At 45.7% G+C, this 16,381-nt stretch overlaps 2 protein-coding genes across 3 annotated transcripts in view; one reads left to right on the forward strand and one right to left on the reverse strand.

Annotated features, from left to right (window-relative positions):
• The first annotated feature begins 155 nt into the window (after positions 1–155).
• LOC118513938 (monocarboxylate transporter 10) lies at positions 156–9,446 on the forward strand. The gene is given in 5 exon segments (XM_036060322.1): positions 156–936; positions 6,383–6,858; positions 6,860–7,520; positions 7,593–7,667; positions 8,736–9,446. Coding segments are annotated over 5 exon segments (1,575 nt in total). The 5' UTR covers positions 156–608; the 3' UTR covers positions 8,771–9,446.
• Positions 9,447–10,370: 924 nt separating this feature from the next.
• Positions 10,371–16,381, reverse strand: part of LOC118513953 — a 29,773-nt gene continuing 23,762 nt past the window's right edge. The window contains exons 5-6 of one of the 2 annotated variants that reach the window (XM_036060348.1): positions 12,123–12,481; positions 10,371–11,963 (exon numbers count right to left, since the gene is read on the reverse strand). In XM_036060348.1, the coding sequence (XP_035916241.1) occupies positions 11,851–11,963; positions 12,123–12,481 (472 nt within the window). In that variant the 3' untranslated portion in view covers positions 10,371–11,850. The remainder of the gene's footprint in view (positions 11,964–12,122; positions 12,482–16,381) is intronic. The other variant, XM_036060349.1, reaches the window with a different exon arrangement.

A 16,381-nucleotide genomic window follows, 5' to 3' on the forward strand; every position in this document is an offset into this window, starting at 1 on the left:
TGTGTAGGTAGTAACTCAACGCACCATATACACACCGATAGGGCCGACGCGGTGACGAACCGCACGCGTACCGCTAGTGGTATGCGAGCGAGCGCTGAGATTCCACTTTCTTCTACTTCTATTTAAAGCTGCTGCCGGGACATGCTCGGATCGCATAACGGCACCGTCGCTTCACTTGCGCTCTGGTCGTCGTCGTCGTCGTCGTCGTTCGCGGTAGAGAACCACACTGCTCCGTTCGGTGGATCACCGGCAGTCCGCCGACAGCCAAGCCATCCCAACTCCACTTCAACGCTCGAACCGTCCGGTAACGACGACGAGACACAATCGGCGATCTACGACAGATCAGATCCTGCTACTGTGATAATGTCCCAGAATCCCAGGACACATCTACAGTGTACGGTGTCGTCGAGTGCGTGATCACGGTGGCAGTGAGAGTGATATTTAACGGCCATTGATAACCGCGCAGGTCAAGTGAAAACTATCGATCGAAGCACCGGCAGGCGAATCGTGATAACGATCAAGGCAAGATCGATCGATCGAGTGAAGTGAGGTTAGCGGTTTTTTTTTTGTTTGTTTTTGGAGAACGGACTCTTAACAGTGACGCGATAATGACCGAGAACTCGAGAATCGTTAAAGATAGTATGGCGCCCGTGATCGTCAAGGGTGGAGCAGCGAATGGACATCACCCACAGCTAAACGGTGGCCATGCCGCGCTCGGGAAGGATGGGTTGAAGGTGGCAGTTCCGTTGCTGGAGGCAGATGCCCACGCGATGCACGAACCACCGGACGGTGGAACCCGAGCATGGCTGGTGATGATCGGTGCGTTCCTCTGCAACGGTGTCCTGTTCGGTGTGATCAACACGTACAGCGTGGTGTACCTGAGTCTTCAGAAGCAGTTGCAGGAAGTTGGTGATGAAGAAGCTTCCAGTAAAGCAGGTAAGATGGCGACGCGCGCGTGCCACGTGTTGTTCGAGTTCCGAGTTCGAAATCCCCGATGGAGGCGGCTGGTGACTCATAGTGTTATCGGTTATGTGCCTTGCAATATTAGAGTTACGGAGTTAGACGAAACGATGGAATTTGTTTTGTAGTGTGACGCATCGGTTTGAAATGAACTGTGACAGTAAGGGACGCCGGTTCTGTCGCCGTTTCTTTCGTAGCAAAAATAGCTACCCACCTTGTCGTGCTGCCGAGTCCCGCATGATGGCGTCTCGGAAAGTTGGCAAGGGCAAGGTTGGCTATTACGGTGATCAGCAGTTCTTCAGGTGCCCATGAACATGATGCAATTATTTCATCCAATTTCAAATCATTACATTACCGCGCTGCGGACTGATTAAGCGCTAATTTGGGTGTGCTTTCCAGTAATAGCGACCTTCTGTCCTTCTTGTCGCTCATGCATCCAATACTGTCTAGACCGTTTGATGGAAGAGAGCAAAACAGAAGAAAAGGCCAGGAGGACAGACGGGAGAAGAACCCAAATAAACAAAAACTCATCACCCGACTAGGTCTTTGTCTTTGGGTGCCTTTCGGCGATAAGCGTTCACTGCGAGGTAACATCTTCGACCGACTGATTATGCTGCGGCGGGGCCATTACACAATCGACGGTTCTTGCCGATAGGAAGGATGCGAGTTTGCTTGAGCATCGCAAAGCAGCCTGGACAGAGCCGCAGGTCGTTGTAACACTTTCATAATTACCGCTAGAACGAACAGTTGAACGACCGAAGGAAAGTAGTTGGGGTTTTCGGTTGTAAAAATTGCACCGAGTTGCGAGGAAAACCTTCCGTTTTGGAAAACCGAACCTCTCCTTGGTGACAAATAGGGCGAATAGAGAGGTATGGGATGGATTATCTTTATGGCCACTCTTGGTTGCCTCCCGCTTGGTTGTGAAATTTATGGCCACTCTTAGAAGGTATTAAAAGAAGGCTTTAAGTGTCTCCGTCTCGCCCACTTATCAGCTCATCCCCCCCGGAAGCCCCCGCAGAGTACGAGAGATATTGCTAGTGGTGCGCAAAATTATATGCAAATATAATTCGCATCAAATTAAACCACATGTACACACCTGATAGTGGAAGGCACACACCTCCACGGCGCTTCGAAGAGGGTTTTGATGTAAACAACTCCTTTTTTCCTTTCTGCACCGCGTTGCCAGATGTTTGTTGCTAGGGAAGGCAAGTCCGGTGCACTTATTGTCGTTCACATTACGATTATTGCACTGGCCGGGTCTGATCGCTATCTCGCTAGAGCCTGTAGAATGTGGTGTAGATATGAGATTAGCAACCGAGTCGAGTGGGCTCGGACGATGGCACACGTCAGTCACTTTGAATACTGGACGCGAAATCGGTGGGAAGATTAGCTCTGGCTGCGCTGGGAACCTTCACTCCGTTGACAACCTTTGAGCCATCACCATCGATTGACAGTGATCGATTCCTGTTCCTCCCTGCAGTTCAACGTTCAAAACAACGCATCAACAAACAATGCATTCTGCGAATCGAGCACTTTCGGCTCGACCAGACTTGGATTTGAGGACCAAAAAAAAAAAGCAACCCCTTAAGCAAAAAATCGCTTGCCACAAAACAAACAAAATCTGCGTTTGGCGACCGAGCCCCCTAAAAATTGTTTGTGTCGCGCATCGCACAAAACGGCACGATCATATCGTGTGCGATCGCACCAACCCCAAAACAAAGATGAATGTGTCTGCCGCTATCAAGAAGAAAGCACACCGCGATGTCCAACATAAACTCGCGGTCGGTAGAGAGCGAAAACATTGGTCAAAACCATGATCATAAAAATAGATTCCTCACGATTTTGCGTCTCAAAATGCGTTGACTTGCTTGGCTCGGCAGGACACACAAGACAAGCGACAAGGTGTTGGCTTTTCGTGGTGGCCGAAAGGTGGACAGTGACACTTCAATCACAATCATCTACCATTACATGTTTGTCAATTTTAGCTTCATTTGCTGTCCCCGCACCTTTGACGTGGCTTATCGTGGTTCGAGCGGCGAGTGTGTTAAATGGCAACGGAATGGATTTTCGCCCAATTGACGCAGTTTTTCCTGAAAAAGGGTTTTTTTTTCTTCTTGTTGGACATCTTTTTGCCCCCAGCAGGATAAGTCGATGACGCCATGAGGTGATAGAAAACCGTAGCTTCTTGACACGTGCCAATCATTCCTGGGAGTTGGGGTTGGTCGTCAGCGAGTATTGACGCTCCTCATCATCAGGTGTCCTAACCACATTTTCCATATTTGGTGATGCTCCCACAGGCATACTTTAACTTTGGATGGAACTCGCCGCTTAGAGTAAGCAACTAGAGGGAATATAGAACCTCACTTCGAATTGTGGTCGAGACTTCGGACATCCAATCGGCCCATCTCGCGATTCATCGATACGATAGCATCCTCATCACCGGCAACGCGCGTGGGGACAGTTCAATTGATGATAGATTATTCGATTGACCGATTCCTACCGCCGTCTCCGACTGTGCCTCCGATGGCCCTTGGAGTAAATTTAGCTTATGTGCTCCACTTGGGACAATTGTCCAAATTTAGTGATAAACCATCAGTTTCATTAGCTGGCCACAATATTTGGACGCAAGCGTGTTGTGGAGCATTGTTTCGGGGTAAACAAGTATAAAAAAAGCGCCTTAGTTTCATATTTTTTCGGATCGAAAGCAAAGCTTTGAAAGCAAACATTTGCTAAGTCGGTTATTAAAATAAGGAAACGCACACGTTCTAACACATAACAAAATAAATGAACTTTAGCTTTGCTTTGCGCTACTTTGTGGAAAGGGGTGGTATTTTCCCACACAAATTGCCAGGTCGCTTTCTTTACCGTCTAAGCACGCACACTCACCCAGGGTAACGCCCAGACTGCCGCGTGAGCACAACCTTGCACAAACGCGCCAAGAACGCGTATCACCTGCTTTGCAGTATTTGCTTAAGCCTCGACGAGTTGTCGGCGACGTTTGCTGGCAGCGGAGGCACCGCGCTGAGCCTAAACATGTTTGATCTTTTAAATAATTCATCGCCGTGCACGTAAGGCGAGCTCATTTACAGTGTCGTTTATTGCGTGCTTAGACACGGCGACACTTCGAGCTGTTCATTTCGTTCGCTGCATTTCCGGCATGGTGCAGGTGATGGTGCTTGGAAGTAAACAAAACGTTACGTCGGAATGCCGTTTGTGGGCGAACGCTTGGACAGATAGTTGGCGCTGGAGGGTTGCGCCATTATCGTATGTGGTTGTAATTGGCGGGTTCTAGTAGGCAAAGCATAAAACGGATAAGTTATAGGCTTATGGCTCGTGCTGCTGCTGCTGTTGATGCGGCTGATGTTATCTCAGAAAACAGTGCGTTCATTGTTTGGAGAGGGCCAAAGTGCCAATCCCCACATGCACACCCCACAATTCCTACTAGAATATGAAAATAGATCTGGTTTGAAGAAAATGGCTCCAAAAATAGTATTCAAACACATTCGCAACCGCAATTTCAAACAAATGCGAAAGACGTGTGTGACGTCGACGTTTCGGCAGGCAAGGGCACATACTGCTCCGATTTAGTGGAATGATTTTTCCGTTGAAAGAACATTTTGTCAACACTTCCGTTCCGTTACGCACCGTGAATGTCGTCAACATTGTCGTCCATCGACCACCGACCGGTGGGCATGCTACGGGCGGACCATATTTATAGCACGCCGCTTCTGACGTACCAGCCCTACCTATTCTACCCAACTGCCCAACTTCCAACATATTTCTATGGCTTGTATGGCTTCTGAAGTTGAAAGTGTTGGAACTTGGAACACGGAGAACAAGCTTAAAACCACAGCGCAGCTAGCTGAGTAAGTGAATGGTCGCTGAACAAAATAATCATTTGCTAGAAAGAATACACATTAAACAGCTCATTTTACAACCATTTTACACTAACGGCACAGTGCGTGATAGCAAACGGTTGGGCCCGGGAAAAGCGAGCTGATGGTTCCCGGTCCCTCGAGATAATGTTTCATTTCCGTCTAGCCGGTGGGAACCACAATTGTGTCATTAATGCCGGCGACAAAACGTGGCCGAGCCCTACCGGTTGGTGGGATGAAACATTGGAGAGGAATCCTTACTAAACTGCTGCGGGCCCTTCTGCTCTAGCGGGTTTAGCCGCCAGCTAGCTTGGTGCTTTGGTGGATACACGGTGCCGTTTCCAATCCAATTACAACACCAATAAATCATAACATAATTCGACGCTCGTTCGGTTCGCCATCGACAGCGAAATGTTTCGATGAGCTCGAACCGCGACGAACGGGTTGAGTGTGCTTTCGATATTATCGTTAAGGCGCTTGTCTTACGGTGTGTCTTTTAACATGTTTTTCTGATGAGAACATGTGTTCGCATTAAGTGTGTCGCCATGCGTTACTGGCTGACAGACAGATGGAAATAAATGGAAGCGTTTAAGGAGAGGCTGATGACCTCTGTACGAGTAGATTTTTTCACAGGACCTTGCGACGGCATTTGAGCTTGCAAGGCCTTGTTGATTGGTTAGTTTGATCGTGGAGACTTTGAGAGATTAGACTTCATTCGTCGGAAGGCTTATCCATACTAATTGTTTAAAATATGGTTGGCTGTAAGGACATTAGAAACATTCAGTAGTGCTTAAAATGCAACTGTCGAACGCTGGGCATCTCTCTCCTCCCAATTTATCCATATCATCCATACTCTGAGATGGGGTGATTCTCGGTAAAGCGTTGGGTTTTCCTATACACTCAAGTTCAGATTATGGAGGGACATTCTATCGTTATGTACGCCATGATTTGAGTTCGAGAGGCTTTGAATTCAATCCCAAACCAAGGCAGTATCTCTTCAACACACTGACCACTAGACAATGACTCAATGATAAGAATGAGCCAATTACAGCACTTAGGAACCAATGGACATAGTAGTTATATCCTCAAAAACCCTGCATTTTTAAGCAAAACACTTGATTAGGATCGAGGATAGAGAACTTAACGAAACTTAACGAAAGTGGTAAGCTACTACCAGCTTGTGTTGGGCACTTAGTGCTACATGATTGAAACAAGAACATCCGGACGAAACAAAGAACCACAGTACAATACAATTCAGCGATAGCAATGTAGCACATGAACCTTTGCCACGAGGCGTTACTATTGAGAGCAATTAAACAGCTATGGCGCGATTAGCCTAAGGGTGTTCTATTTGTACAAACAAGCCCCCACTGTGGCTTAAGAAGATGGGGAGGACAGATCGGTACCGGGGGTTTGTTGGTTTGGTTTCATTTCTTGATCCGTGTGTAATTGTTTGGTGCGATGTAAACAAAACATATTCGGAGCACGCCGGAGCATTCAGGAAGCTTTTACTGTTTACTAATCATGTAATCTCTCTCTCTCTACAGCTCTCGTGGGATCGCTAACGATCGGTACGACTTTTCTCCTATCGCCAGTATCCGGTATCCTCACAGACAAGATTGGCCTTCGAAGGACAACCTTCATCGGAGGACTTCTAACATGTAGCGGGATGTTCCTGTCGTCGTTCTTCACGCACAGCGTTACCGCACTGTACTTCACGTACGGTATCATGTTCGGGCTGGGAGCCGCCCTAGCCTACACACCTTCGCTCGCCATTCTTGGCCATTACTTCAAACGATACCTCGGGCTGGTGAACGGTGTTGTCACGGCAGGCTCCAGTGTCTTCACCGCCATTATGCCCGTCTGTCTGGACTATCTCGTCCGGCACATGGGACTGGCGACCTCGTTCCGCATCCTGGCGGTCATCTCAAGCTTCGTGATATTCTGTGCCCTCCTGTACAAACCGCTGCAGCCTCCACCACCACCACCAAAGGTAAAGCCGGGCCGTTCCGCCGTCAACACGTTTCCTGCGCTCGTTCATCAACTTCGACAACTGGAAGAAGAAGAAGTACATCATCTGGGCCGTATCGATCCCGATCGCACTGTTCGGGTACTTTGTGCCGTACGTCCATATGGGCAAGTTTGTGAAGGATAATTTCCCGGACAATGGTGAAAATTTGCCCGTCATGTGTATTGGCATAACGTCCGGATTGGGACGACTCATCTTCGGCTTTATCGCTGATATGCCACGCGTCAACAGGGTGCTACTGCAGCAGATGTCGTTTGTGCTGATCGGCACACTGACGATGTGTTTACCGGCGACTGGTTCGTTCCCGCTTTTGCTGACGATCGCTCTGGCGATGGGTTTGTTCGATGGGTGCTTCATCTCGTTGCTGGGCCCGATTGCTTACGACATCTGTGGACCTCGGGGTGCTACGCAGGCGATTGGATTCCTGCTCGGAATGTGCTCACTGCCACTAACGCTAGGACCACCCGTTGCTGGTATGTTGTACGATAAGACCGGATCTTACCAGCTGCCATTCATTTTGGCCGGTATTCCACCGCTGTTCGGTGCCAGCACCATGTTCCTTATCCGATGCGTCAAGGATGATGCTCCGAAGCAGCAGAATGGGGTGACGACGGAACCGAAGCTGGAACCGTTGGCGCACACGGCCTGGGACTGTGGTATGTAGAGGTTGATGAGCTGTTGCAATGCTCTGGGACCTTTCTAACTAGATTTTACTCCTGTCTTTGTAGAAACCCCAACCGACGGTAAACCTCTGAATGGACAGCTGCTACATCAAGAGCGCCGCGCAACGTTGGCCAGTACAGGTATTAATGCAAAATCTCCACTACTCACTCATGCTTCTGTGTCGTCTTTAATACTGGAAGCGTACGTTGCCGACAATCCGGTGTTTCGGCTGTACGCCGAGCGCAAATACTGCTACGGCATTCTCTAGCGGCCAGCTTCCAGTAGCACGCGCTCCTTCATGTCCGCTAACTCTTGTATAGATTTGGTAGTTTCGGTAGCGGCTTTTCATCACCCGATCCACAATTCTAATGGCTAATCTTTGGCACTAATTCTCTGTCTTTTTACCGCTTGCACATCTTCGTAATCTCGCGCAGACAACCTTTTTTGGCCGCTAGTGTGGCGGCCCGGCGAGTTTTAATTGCAATCATGCTCGTTAATAGTTTTTGTGGTGCGTCGCTTTGCAACGATAGATAAGGGACCGTTATCGGTCGGCGATGGTGAGCTTACCATTTCCGGTAGAATTAGTTAGTAGCTCTTAGAGTGACGGAATGATCTTCTTTAAACATGTTGCTAATCGCCCGGCATTCACTTCACGAGCATGGATGGTGGGATGTGATAGTGATAAGACCTTTCGCACAGATTTTGTGCGAACGTGTCCCGAGTATTATGTATGATCTTGCACGAAGTCATCAAGCACGCCCCGGAGGCACGATGCACCGTTTAACGCCTACCAGTGTAGAGATAGCGCCGCAGAATGCAGACACCCGAGATTGCGGCCAACAATAAGTCGATCCGTGTGTAAATACACCATAAACGTGTTCACTGCCTGCCGCACCGAGCCAAGCCTTTCCTAACATAATCCTCCCTGTGCTGCACAGAAGCTTTATCTCTTAACTCTCTGCTTTTCTATCGCGCTTTGTAGATTCGCTTTACTTCCCACATACTTCTGTTGGTTTTTGTTTTGCTCTATTTTATTTTGGTGCGGTATCATCACGCGCTAGCTGTTGTGTTTTTCGGTTTGTTTTTCCTCACTGTTGTTGTTTTGTTACTGTTGTCGCTTTTTGTTGTCGTTGTTGTTTGCAAACGTTCTCAACAATTGATAAGCCTTAATTTTAATCGACTCACTTTTTGGATGAATTTTATTCCAGAATCACTTACTGCGGAAAAGAATGAAACGGGTTAGGCTGGGTGAGTGTTGTTGTTGTGGTTTGTTGTCGTTGTTGTGCGGAGTAGTAGAGAGAGGGAGAGAGCATGCGTGTGTCTGTGTGTAAGAGTGTTGCGATCAGGGCATCTGCAGCATCCGATGGTCCCATTGCGCCATAGGAACCGAAGGACTTGTAACACACGTGCGCGCGCTCTCAAATCTGAAGTGGAAACCCACGTACGGGAACTCGCTCTAGCAGAGTAGGGAAGCGAACGAGTTCTGCTTCCGTTTTGTTCTGTCCACTGGAATGATCCTGCCTGGTACGTGTTTCATCGAGCGTAGAGAGTTATGGTAAGCAAACACCGGTGTGTTTGCTCGATGTGCTGGACAGTAACCATGCCACACAGTCTCACACAGCCAAAACGATGTGATGCGTTTTCTAATGGCGAGTTTTCGCCGAGCAGCATTTCGTGAAGAATATACACTGTCCAGGTACAGAGTTACGCTTTTGTACAATATTTATGTTTTAGTAAATAGGATGTTTTATTCTTGTAACATGAAAAAAGCGAGCAGGGTTTTGTTTTGTGTTTTAGGAGAAATAGAGAAAAAACGGAAACAAATAAGATGCGTTTAGGAGAGCGGCAGGGAAGGGTAGGGAATGGGAAAAATATGTGGGAGAAATGATAAAATAAAAACGAATCTTAAGCTATTGTAACACGCTGTTGTGCTACCAGGAATGGTTGTTGAAGAAATCCGAAATTAGCGTACGCATGTCCAAGTGCCCGCTTTCTATGTATAAATAAAATTGTTGGTATTATTTAACTAAATCGAGAAAAAATTGATTGAAGACACACGATTCTGTATTAAAAATTAAAAAAGCGTTTTCAAAAACCGTTTATCTTCAACGCAAACGCTTCGTGAAGCGTTGAAACGCTTGAAAACGGTAGTTTCAAACATTTACCAACAGATGGCGCCACTCTTCAAAGGTTTGTGTCGCTGGTTGAGATGAGCGTTTGAATTCGTGTTGTACAAAGAAGTGAACAATTTTTATACAAATAAACTAGTTTAGATTTCTTTCAAACAACACGATTCAAGCATTTTGAAAAAGGTTTTTGAATGTTAAATAAAAATCTGTATAATTCAATGTCAGTAAAAGTAGTGCAACAATCAGACCAAATCTAGACTTCCTTTTCAAACTCAACTGTGTTCAACTAAGCGCATTTTCGGTGACAATCGATAAACAACGGAGAAACACCGGCTTTCTTCAACCACCAAAACCGAAACAACTTGGCAAGGAAAAGGGCAAAAGTGTGGGAATAAAAAATAAATTAACTCTCTCCCTACTCAACCAAACACACGCCGCTTATCTTCAATCGCATTTGACCGATTTTGATGTCATTTATTTTTTGTTTTAAGTTCTTTCCTTAAACTTTTGTTTGACTTTTTCCGCTTCTTATGCGTACTTTTTCACCCTGCTAACTCCCAGCCGAACTAGCAATACTCGGGTGAAAAACCGGTAGCTGCGAGGAAAATCCTTCCTCTCTACGCTCTAGTTGAAGTCTTTCCGCATTTTGTTCCGCGGCACAGTACGGTGGTCCACACTGCCGAGCTGTTAAGCTGCTTTGCTTTCTTCTCTTTCTACTGTTTTGTTTGTCTTCTTCATGATGACCATGTTCTTGTATTTAAATTCTGTAGGTCAAGTATCCTGTATTACTCCGGCCCACCTGTGTGTAGTTAAGGGTTTGCTAGTGTGTCTGTTGTACTGTGTGTTAGTGTACCGTGGTTTGTATGTCTGTTTATCCTTTTTAAGCTGAAACTTTTCCTTCTACATCTCAGTTGGTTGGTGGTTCTTTTTGTTTCAATTTTCATTTATCAATTTATTTTTCTTCTTCATTTGTTCGCTTGCCAAATATAAAGAGTCATTTGTTCTACGATAGGGGGTATACTATGTAGGTGAGAAATGTTGCTTCTTCCTTCCACTCTTTCCTCCACAAACGTTCGATAAATATGCAGTTAGCTTGATACTCCTCCCTGTGATAGTGTGCCATACTTTTTGCCTCTTGTTTGTTCAGGAAAACACGTTTAAATGCAGTTTAATATATATGTCTGTTGTATATGTATAATTGTACGATTACTATGCCTAATAGAAAAATTATTTACCTCTGAGCCAGTTTCTTGTCATGTTATCATGCGAGACGGGGTTTGTGCGAACCGCGTCTCGTTTTTTTTGTAAGATGTTTACGATAAAATACACTTAACGTTCATCATGATTAGCCTCTAAAGTACGTGGAAAATACATTTACGACCTGTGTAGTTGCAATTTGTGTAGCGGTTTTGTTGTACATATATGCGCTTTTTTATGTGTATATATATATATATGTATAGATACCATGTTTTGTATATTGTAATGCATTTAAACTTCTCCTCTTCATCATCATCATCATTATCATCATTAGTGCCAGTGCCGCGCTGCCCGTCTTTCACCGTGGCTAGCTGTGTATAATATGTCTACGAGTCTACAACGAGCAATACATGGATGTCTTCTGCAATGGTAGCCATTCAACGTCTAGAAAGTGTTTGTGAGCTTAGTAGAGCAATACGGGATATTACGACCGCCTTCTGTAACGGCTAAAGAACAAGCAAGAACATCTCCATCCGCCCACTGTGGTACTGACGAGAAACGAAGAAACCTTCGCGAGCCTCGCACATGATTCGAACCGGTCCGGTCACTTCTGGCGACCATTCGACTACTCTTCAGCCCATTGCCCAAACACAGTGGTGCGGTGCAACTAAGACAAGCGGTGGAAATGGAATGTAAGTTCGCCCGCTTTGCGAAACACAGTAGCGAAAGGTGGCGCCAAAATGTGGTGGTTGTGCCTCATCAATTTGATTTTTTTGTTGCAATGTGTTTGGAATGCCTTAGTTTTGCAGTTACGATAATGTGTGTTTAAGTTACAATAATAATTAACACGTGGTAGTACACTGATTTAGTAGTTGTAGCTTTGTTCCGGTATCTCGTGAAGCCTTGGTACGTGGTGCATTGTGTGTGGTTGTCCATCTCGATCTTGGGGGTCCTGTTTCCGTGTTGCGTGGGGTCGGTATCCGTGTTTGGAGGTGGCTTAAGCGGCCGCTTGAATCGTTCCTCCCTGGTGGGCAGCTGCGTTTGGCGGTGTTGCCTGCGAAACGCTTCGCTTCTTCTTCGACACCATGAAGCGTTTCTGAGGCATGTAACCTAAAATTGGGTTAATATAGAGAAGTGTTAATGGTGTCCTGAGCTAGTACAAAAAAAATTATTTTCCAAAACAAGAACAAGTACTCCCTGAATTGGCAGCCTTAAATTCTTCCTAAGTTCATATAACCAAACAGAACAAAAGAGTATGTAAGCACCTACCATTCATCGAGCCAAAGCCTTTGCCATCGTTAAGCGCACCCAGAGCGTCCAAATCAGCCATCGGAATACCCATGTAATCCACCGAAGGTTCCGTCCATCCGTTCATCCACTCGCCCGCATCATCGTACGCATATCCATCGGCCGGAACAGATCCACCACCACGAGCTCCGAGCAGTTGTTCCAACGCGAGCGGTAATGCAACATCCGGATACATTCCATTCGGTGCGTAAGCCAGCACATCGTTCGATTGATCGTCCGGGATGTACTCGGGCAGTGGACGGTACGGGTCGCGGGTATCCATCAGAGCGAGCAGTGAAAACACTTCGGCCGGTGACAGCTTACCAGAGCTACGCTTCAGACTGGAAGGGAGAGCAAAAGGGGAATAAAAAATTGTAGACAGGAGTGAGTTAAACGGTCGAGAGGTGGATTGTTCTGCATGCAGTTTATAATTAATTATTAATCCTCGCAAGAATCAAACGGCCCTTTCGGAGGGTATTTGAAGCGGCACATGAACATGGGTGCGAATATTAAAACCCATTTATCTTTTCCCCCGCATGTTTTTATGTGTGATTGTATCTCGCACTTCTCGAAAGCATGAGTGTTTTTCCCAGCCAATTTCGATACCACCACTCATTGAAATTAATTAACTGCACTGTAATGTAATCACCAGCACACGGGAACAGTGCAGGAGTTAAAAAAATGAATTAAAATTGTAATCGGTGTAAGTTCTGCAGATACAGAAGCTCTTAGAAGTACTGACGGCATCAGTGTTAGGAAATATGTCGTTTGGAACAACATCCAGCTAAGTATGATCGGATATCCATTCTTGTGGGCTAATTCTATCATTAGAAAGGTTGGAGATCGGTAGAACTCATCTTCAGAGATCTCTTCAGGCTCAGAAAACGATCTGAATCATAAAAGAGGACAAACTGTTCCAGGACTCTTGTTCAGCTTTGTCATTGAATGTTTACGACCACGAAGAACAAATACTTCCAGGGATTTTCACTTGCCCAGGCATGCTTCTGCATAATCCTTTCTAACTTGCACATGACCTTTTCCATAGTTTAAACGATTTCTCTGATGTCTGGGCATCATCAGCTAGACTTTTTTCGCTAGCTTCTTCCGAATTCTACAGACAAGGATATGGCATGAAAAATCGTTAAAACTAGACTTTTATCCGGCAGTATCATATGGACATCATCTGTCACTCTCGTGAATGAATAAAAATACTGTCCTTACACTAAGAAATCAATAAAGAAAACCATTCCATATGGAAAAATTCGCCACCGTCCTTAAACACTTCAATCCATCGATCAACTCCACAGGTGAGCTGCCACTTTATCCTTATCACTCTCACAAAAAAAAACACCACCCCGCAAAGGCCCCTCGATTCGGGGTTGCGAAATCTCCGATAAAAATGTCATGTCTCTCGCAAAAGAAAAAAAAAACAACGTCCAAACGAACGTCACACACCGGCTGCGGCTAAAAACCCGAGTAGCCTTTTTCCGAAATGAACATTTAATTCGATTGGTGCCCGGAATTGGAGTGTGTTTCAATAATGGCATCCCGAAGCGTTATCATGCCGTGCGCTCAGGATGAAAATGCGTACCATAATTCAATTTCCAGCTGCCTTGCCCGCTCTAGTTCTTCCCACCTAGTGGTCAAAGCGAACGGTGGGCGACGATAGGGGGATCATTCGCGTCTTGGTAACAGGAATCGTTCCTTCGCCCGTCTCCTATTGCGAGGAGAGAAGCGAAGGGAGGCAAAATGGCACCTGTTTGATTAGCCGATTCGATCATTTGATTCGTTAGCGGCAAACTAATGGTTTCGAATCGGTTCGTTCGAGTGTGCAAGCTGATTCCCGGGGTTGCTTAATTAGGAATCTTGGGGGGAGCTACTCCACCCGTGCTGGTAAACAACGGTACAGCAAAAGATCAAGATGCACACCTCTGCTTGTTTGCCCGATAATTGATGCAGTCCAACACCTTGGCAACCGCTCCGAAACCGGAAAGGTCGTCCGTTGTTAGCACGCTGTTTGTGTGCATCGACGACTCCATCCCGGCAATAACAAACTTCTCATCGCAACTCCATCAAGCAACCTTCCCCCTTTTAGCAAAAGACATTACGATAACATGTCTTTTATGATATCTAATTACTGCAGCAGGCAAGTGGTGGGATGATTTCTTTTAACACAAAACACACTCACATGCCTTTGCACAACAAATTGTGACGATGGTGGTGTCCAATGGTCGTTGTTCATTAGTGTGATGACAAGTGCGTTCTCCCGGAAACAGAAGGCTACGCCGTACCGTAACCGTAGTCTAGTCGGAAGGTCGAGCAGGTCGAGCGTTAGGTAGCAGCTAGTACGTATTTCTATTTTTTTATCAGAAGCACTAATTAAGGAAAGGTAGCCGGACCGTATCGAGCAGCAGTAAGGATAACAATCCCGGGCGATGGGTAAGTGTGTTGCTTGCAGGGCAGAATTCGACCCCAAAAGATGGGTTGGGAAGCAGGATGTAAGCTTTAGCTGGTTGGAAGATATATATCACAATAATTGTTCTTTTTATACAAACTAATATGTTTTTTCGGCATACAGTTTGGCTCGTTTCAATTGCGACACCTAATAACTAGACAAATGTGAGGAATGGTTAAATGTTTACTGAAACAGAAACAATTAAGGATGACCTGGTGGTATATTATAATTATCTCAGAAGGTAAAAATCACGAGTCACATATACATCCGCACAAAACGATAAACAGGACTTGGTAATTCCATTTATCATGCAATTGTGTCCTAAATCGGTGCAGCTAAGGATCAACATATGGCTGCGTATAGGCGTTTGCTCAGCGCTCCAACATGCATTCAAGAGTTAATTGCACCGTAAACCCCTTGCGGGTATGCAATCTCAGCGGCAGCATGACAAAAAGCCACGCCGTCGCCGCTGTCGTCGGCAATCGTCGGTGGCGAACGAGTGTCCTATTAACGGGCCTCTCACTTATCAACAGATTGATGAAACCCAATTACCCGAACGTGCGATATCAACGAGTCGCATCAACATCGTCCTTGCCGTACGACGTCAAACCCACTGCTTTATCGTCCCGTGGGACCTACGTATATGCATACCGTTCTGGTGGTGCTGAAGCTGGTTGTTATTCAATTAAAAAATCACTTCACAAAATGCCACCCGGTGTGAGGCGGTGCAGTCGAGCCTAGTACCGCGCTTCTTCAACCACACCGGCACAGTACGACCACAAAAAGCAAACTCACATCCTTACTAATAATTTAATACTCTGGTGCCGTAGCGGGAGGTTGTGTTTCCCCATTTTCGCTCGACAAAAGGAAAGAGATGGAATGAGATAAAAAACACTCAAAAACACACCTTTGGAAGTTAGTTTTCGACGGGTATCTCTGTTTACCTTCGCTTTCGTCCTGTTTTTATTTTGGGGTTGTGTATTGCATTACTCTTTTGTTTCGATGTCTTGAGCATATCCGTTGCGAACGAGGCGAGTGAGCCGTGAAATTTGGGACTTACTCCGCTTGCGAACCACAATACCAAGGAAAGACAATCCACAACTTGGAGAAAATTGTGAACTTAGCAAATAAAAAGGTATGGAAAATGGGGGAAGAAAAACTCCGTACGCAACTACGGGCGAAAAACAGAGACTTCATCCTCCAATTCGGTTTAACATTTATCACCACTCACGGCTAATCCGGTAAATGGTAGGAAAGTGCGTCACAAGAAGATGCAAAAAAAAAACTGGCTTGCTGGCTTGGTGGTTGGTGAACCAGAAATGAATCGATTTTCCCAAGTTGCTCCTTCGGCTCACTTCGGCCGTTCGTTCACGTTTTTGTGATAAATATAAACCTGCAGCGTGGAGCTTTATGAATTAAACTTCCATTTGCTTAAGTACCATTAATGAGTCAGGGTTTTTTTTGTCTGTAAGGGAAAAATGTTCCCTTAGGGAGGAAAAACAATTTGATATTAAATTGAAATGCAAATTACATTTTGACATACAAAAAAGTAATGAAAAGTCAATTCTTTGAAAGTATTAAAGTGGCGCTATTGCCCGATAGATGGCGCTTGTTAGTGTTGCTAGTGAATCGGCAAGCCGTTTATTATTTATGTTTGATTTCTTCACCTACGTTTCGAATTTCACGTTCAATTACTGGCAGTTTTCCACAGCGCAAAATTTAATCTCAACCCAATTCCTTCCGATGGGATCCCAAATCAAAATCCACCTTTTTCACCACTTTAATC

The sequence above is a fragment of the Anopheles stephensi genome, chromosome 3 (genome assembly GCF_013141755.1).
Source record: "Anopheles stephensi strain Indian chromosome 3, UCI_ANSTEP_V1.0, whole genome shotgun sequence".
Classification (NCBI taxonomy): domain Eukaryota; kingdom Metazoa; phylum Arthropoda; class Insecta; order Diptera; family Culicidae; genus Anopheles; species Anopheles stephensi.